A 6,217-nucleotide genomic window follows, 5' to 3' on the forward strand; every position below is an offset into this window, starting at 1 on the left:
GGGGTAACACCAAACTGCTCGGCAGGCCCAACCAGTATACAGACGTCACTGCCACACAGCCCTCTTCAGCCCTCAGCGGCATCCAAGCAGACATGCCAACACAAATCAGGAGCCCTCCAAACCTCACAAACAGGACCCCCATTATGACCAGGATGGTGAGGGATGCCCTCTGCTTTGATTGGTCAACCCTCCCCCTGTTCCCACCCACTTCCCCTGGCCCTGGACGAATGAGGGTGTGGAGAACAGTGAGGCTGCAGAAGGAGGTGACAACAAAGCAGAAGGTGCTGAGGCTGAACAGGAGGATGGTTGGGATCCGCCTGAACTGGTACATTAGACCCAACCATGCGAAGCACAGCAGCCAAACACACCCAATGCTGATATTTCTGAGCCTGACCCCACGCTCCTTTCTCAGGCCCATGTAGGTGATGGGGTGCACAACAGCCAGGTAGCGCTCGCCACAGGTCAGGCAGTGAAACAGTGTCTGTCCAGGCAAGAGGATGCTGTAAGCATAGAACCCCACCAGCAACAGCTCCTGGAGATTTGTGTAGAAGGCACAAGAGTAGATGATGGAGCCCAGCAAACCGAGCAGCTCCACGGCGACCATGTGGTACGTGAAGAGGTCTGAGTGGCTCATCGTCGCTGTGGACACGGTGCGCTGTCGCCTCCATCGTTGGAGACCCAAGTGGAGGACGAAGATGAAGAGAGGGAGGAAGAGGATGTATGTGAAGGTCATGGCTGTGAACAGGTGAGCGCTGAGTGGGGACCTGGTGCACATGAAGGCTGCAGAAAGAGGGGAGGAGTTGGAGGAGGAGACATTGGAGGAGGAGACATTGGAGGAGGAGTTGGAGGAGGAGACATTGGAGGAGTTGACTGACATGTGTGATTATTAAAGACCTGTGGTGGTGGTGAAGAAGAAGAAGAAGAAGAAGAAGAAGAAGAAGAAGAAGAAGAAGAAGAAGAAGAAGAAGAAGAAGAAGAAGGGACAAGAGATACACAGAGAAATGGGAGGTGAGAGGGAGAGGTAGAGAGAGAATTACATCATCTTCACGGTTATGTACATTTCTGGCTACAGTAACTGAAATGACACATGGGACAAAATATGTAACACATTTCAGCCTAGCAACAATAACTTGTCATCATCAATCAAAGAACACTGAGTCATCTCCTTAATTGGCCAATGTTTCTCTACAGAATTGCTCAAAAGGTTGTCGATACTGACAAGCAACTTTTCACAACCAGACTTGTGGATCCATGAGACAAAGACTGATAATTCAAGTAAAAACAATAACTTTACTTCGTAAACAGGGAAGGAAATGCATATTTGCGATCAGACTCAGGGCTTAAAATTCGGCGCGGGTTTGCGAGAATCGCGCATATTTTTACCAATTCCTGCAGATTTGTAATTTATAATGTCTATGTTAAGCCGACAGAGCGGAACGAACGTTTGCTGAATACGGTCGACTGGTCGCTGTGTCGGACACATTTAGAGGGTGGACTGTTAGCTCAACGTTACCTCAGGCAGCGGTGTAGCCTCCCCGCTCGGCAAGCTGCATAATTTGTTGTGACCAAATATCGCGTATTCAAAGCACTTCATACTCCCAGAGCTGGCGTAATCCATATAAAAAACCCTGATGTTTTACCTGAAATGAAACGTCCAGGGTTTGTGTCGGTCGGTGGCTCTAGAACAGCTGGCTAACGTTACAGTGGCTAACCAGAGCTAACGTTAAATTGCGTGTGGGGTAAGTCCCTCTATAAACCATAATATCTGTGTCGTTTCACCTTTGATTTAAAAACGCTTCCACCTGATTGTGATTTTATGTAATACATAAAACATCAGTCAACATCACATAATGTATTTTCTTTAATCAGGTGGAAACACACAGATAGCCTAATGGTTTATAGTGGGACAGACTTCCCATGCCCGCCCATTAGAACTCTCCCCAATGCCAAATTTGTTACAGCTTTGCCAGTAACATGACAGTAAGAAAGGCAGATGTAGTGAGCAAAGATGGATGATTTAACTAATATTCCAGAGCTCTGACCAAATCTAACTGACATCACTCTTGTGAACACAAAACAAAGAACTTCTGATATAATATGATGAGTGTTTTATTAAAGTGTATCACTCAATACAAAAAATGAAGGCTTTCATAGAACCAAAAGCCTATGGCTCCTATAGTCTGCAGACAAAACACATTGTGTGCATAAACTACAGGTTAAGAACGTCCTTTTTTAAATACAGAAATGTGAAATTATCACTTATCGGACATGAGAACCAGATATTTGTCGGTTATATTATCGGCTGAAAAAAGCCCCCCCAAAGTCTATAGATCCCCCCCCAAAATCTATAAATCCCCCCTATCTGAAGAACATAAGGGGGAAATTCCCCCCCAGTTTGCAAAGTGAATTTTAAGCCCTGAGACTAAAGGTCCTTACACATCGGAAGCGTTTTTTGTGTGCGATTAATTTGCACGTCAACAATATTTTCCGAACGTATTTCAGTCTATGCAACCGTACATACCAACGGCGATGTTTCGCTGAGCATTATTGCGGCGTTTATTTTTTCGAACCACGGTCGATTTTTCAGAAATTCGCTTCCAACGTGTACACATCTGTGGCTGTGATTGACACGTGGGTCAAAACTCGCATCGTAATTTCGTGCTGTATATTCGCATCGCTCTTGATTTGTAAGGACCTTAAGTATTTGGGTTCATAGTGCAACATCATCCTGCTCGTAAAGTCAATTAGAGTGTGTCAGAAAAGCAGGATATTAAATGACAACAGTGTATTGAAACAATGAGCAGAAGGTGACTAATCCACGGTGGATTTCAAAAGATGAAGCTCTTTTGTTCTTGTAGATTGAGTGTTTCCAAAGTTTTTTTTTATCAATTAATTATTTAAATCAATTTAACGAAGATGAGGTGGTCTGGCCACACTGATTTGAGAAGATGAAGATGAGGTGGTCTGACCACACTGATTAGAGAAAACCCACATCAAACTTTAAAAATAAACCATTCATTCTTTGTTCTTTGGCTTGACTGTGAGAAGAAAAATGACCCATAATCCTATTCCACCTCATCTTATTGGGTCTTCCAACAAAATAGGGAAACCATGAGACAGCATAGTTCACTTACATACCAACACAGATACCTGTAGAAGGTGAATAAAAAATAGAGACAAAAAAGGGATCAAATAAATAAATGAAATCAAAATGTAGTTAAAGTCACCGTATGCTTAACCTTAATTAATGTACCCTTATCGTAATGTGTTACCACAGAAGTGACCAACATTACATTGAGTATAATTTATTTCTTACAGTTATATAAATTAAAATAGTAGTAAGAATAATTAAATCTAGAGACCAACCTTGTCGGTAGTATTTGCTTCTGACATTCCTTTGTGTCCTTTGCGATTTCCAAAATGACTGGACTGCTGTGCACAGGTGTCCAGTCAGAATAGATCTTGATGGATGTGTGGTGCTGATGTTTGTGTTTGTGTGTGAGAGAGCGAAGCAGGACTGTGGACTATTTGCATGTTGCAAAACCAATAATGGTTCCTTAATTCTTTGGTTTATTTTGACAGTCAGTTTCCACCTCATGCTTTATGGAAATGCTCTTTGCATGTGCCTGCTCCAGGGAGGTCAGAGTGCAGGATCAACATGAAGTCAGCTCAATGTTCCCTTGGCTCAATGTTCCCAGGGCTCAATGTTCCCATGGTTTATATGGCACCTAATGGGAACATGAAAAATGACATATGACTATGAAGGCCTGTCGGATGTGACTGGGGAGGGCATTCCAGAGGGAGGGGGCGGCTACAGCAAGGCCCTGTCAGAGGCCCCCCTGTCACAGCTTTAGCAAAGACATACCTGTGATGCTTGTCAAAGTGGATATAAATCTTATGATCATATTCAGCCAGACAGTGACATGGAGATTTACAATGGTGATGTAGGACGCCGCAACGCAGTGTGCGCTCAGCCTCTCCAGCATCACCATAGTCTTGATGGTCAGGTTATTTCAGATTCAGATTCATTTATTAAGGACTGCACAACAAAGTCGGCAGAATTTGCTTTCGGTACAGCAATTGTTATAGCACATGAATATTGTGTCAGCATAAGACATTACAGTACATAAACAGACATATGGCACCATAAATACAGAACATTCAACATATACATTGCTGGAGAGGTATACAGTGAGATTTCAGAGGTGAGTGGAGTTCAGAAACCTGATGGCAGTGGGGAAAAAACTGTTTTTGAATCGGGTTGTTTTGGTGGAAATTGATCTGTAGCGCCGTCCAGAGGGCAACAGTTGGAACAGGTGATTGGCTGGGTGAGATGGATCAGAAACTATTTTTTGTGCTCTTGTGATTGTCCGTTTATTTCGGGGCCGAACCTCTAGTACACAATAACAGCCATAACTCCAGAAACTTACCAGATATTTAAAGTGATAAATTAGGTCTGTGTCCTCACACCCAGACACTTTTGGCCAAGGTCAAATTCATTTGGGCAATGCTAGAACCCCTGCTACTGCCGCTTGCGGCTATATTATCGTATTGTTTGTTCATTTATTTATTCATTCATCACATTATTAGACACTATTTGTAGGGAAGTTGTAGCTTCCACTTATTTTGTGCTGGACTTTTTAGAACGGAAGTCGCCACAGATGACCGATAAGAACCATGGAGATGTCTTTCAAGCTTTATTGGAGTATCGCAGGCAGAGAAGTAAGGCAGCGTACGTGGCAGTTGAACAGAGAATCGTAGAGAGTAGAGAGAGTGGTGAACTCTGAAACATCACTTATATCTTGGCATGTATGACATCACCGATTACATGACAGGTGCACCTGCTGTGATGTCATGCTGCAGTGACATCATCGTTATGTCACTGGTTTGAATCCGACCGGTGGGTGTTCCCATGTGCATCGTCTCATCAGTCGGTATGAGGGCCTTTTCTACACTATTTCTGATTATTAAAAATAGCGTAAACAGTAAAACAAAATTTAGAAAAAAGGGAAAACAATGAAACTGATTTCATAGGGCGCTAGACGAAATTAGTAGGCAGATATGCTTGGTTGGGCTGGCTTTTGATGTTTTGTGGTAAAAGTGGCTCTCCTATTGATTTTGTCCTGCCAGTGTGGGAAAAAATATTGAGGTTCTAGCATGGATCTCCACGCTCCCTGCTCGTGTTCCATACGCTCATCATCTGTGGGACGCTCGCCGTCAACACGGCGATCACTTTAGAAAGGCTGCAAGAGCTGAGGGGAAACTGCGGAAACGGAACAAACATTGACTTTTCGGGGGGCTCCGTGGGGGAGATGCCCAGGCGTTTCAGGCACATACCGAGGTAGACGTCTTCGATGTAGAAGGGCTTGATCTGTGGGGACACCCCCAGGATCTTCCCAGGGAGGTCCGGGGACATGACATAGACCATACCCTTAACATATGGAGGGTACTTAGGCTCAGCAATCACCTCCCTTGGAATGTACCATTTATCGCCTTTGTCTCTTTGAACCGGGGCGTTCCAGTACACCTTGCCTGTAATGTAGTTCTGTTTTGGCGTTGTGGCATTCCGCAGCAGTTTAACCAAATTCGGGACATGGAGGAACATATCCGAGTCAATCTTCATGACGTAGGACGTCGCAACGCAGTGTACACTCAGCCACTCCAGCATCAGCATAGTCTTGATGGTCAGGTTGTAGTAGCTGTCTTGGAAGTCGCTCTGGATCAGGTCGTGGTGCTGCAGGTTCTCCTGTTGGAGCTTCTCCTGCTGCTGCACAGCATCGGCTCCTCCAGGGAGACCCAGCATGAAGAGAGTCTGGACCAGCTCACCCTGAACCAGGCTCTCTTTGCCCCATGTCATCCGGATGGCGTCACGAGCGGCCACCTCACTGGGCGACACCGGGACCATCAGAACCAGGAAAGGGTTATTCGCCTTACAAACCTTTGTGTCGTCCATGATGAACTTGTAGTTGCGTGGATAGGCCACATGGTACGGCAAAGGAGCCTCCCATGCTGATTCCGGTGACTTCTTTACCCAGTTCCAGTCAGAGATGTAGTAGAGGAAGGCTGCTACCAGGATGAAGAAATAGATGTATTTGACATATTTCCTCCGGATCGCCATAAGCCGGGGATGCATCACTCACTGATTATCGCAATGACAAAGTCCAGTGAACTGATGTCACTTATAGACATTGTGTGACATCATCAGTGAGGTCATAAA

At 44.8% G+C, this 6,217-nt stretch overlaps 1 protein-coding gene across 1 annotated transcript; it reads right to left on the bottom strand.

Annotated features, from left to right (window-relative positions):
• Positions 1–5,152: 5,152 nt before the first annotated feature.
• On the bottom strand, positions 5,153–6,118 carry LOC310777953 (beta-1,3-galactosyltransferase 2-like; the record flags this gene model as incomplete). The annotated part of the gene is made up of 1 exon (XM_083638287.1): positions 5,153–6,118. The coding sequence occupies one exon, from the start codon at positions 6,116–6,118 to the stop codon at positions 5,153–5,155; it is 966 nt and encodes a 321-aa protein (XP_083494413.1).
• Between the last annotated feature and the right edge of the window lie 99 nt (positions 6,119–6,217).

Source organism: Poromitra crassiceps (assembly GCF_964638095.1).
Source record: "Poromitra crassiceps genome assembly, chromosome: 6".
NCBI classification, from domain to species: Eukaryota; Metazoa; Chordata; class Actinopteri; order Beryciformes; family Melamphaidae; genus Poromitra; species Poromitra crassiceps.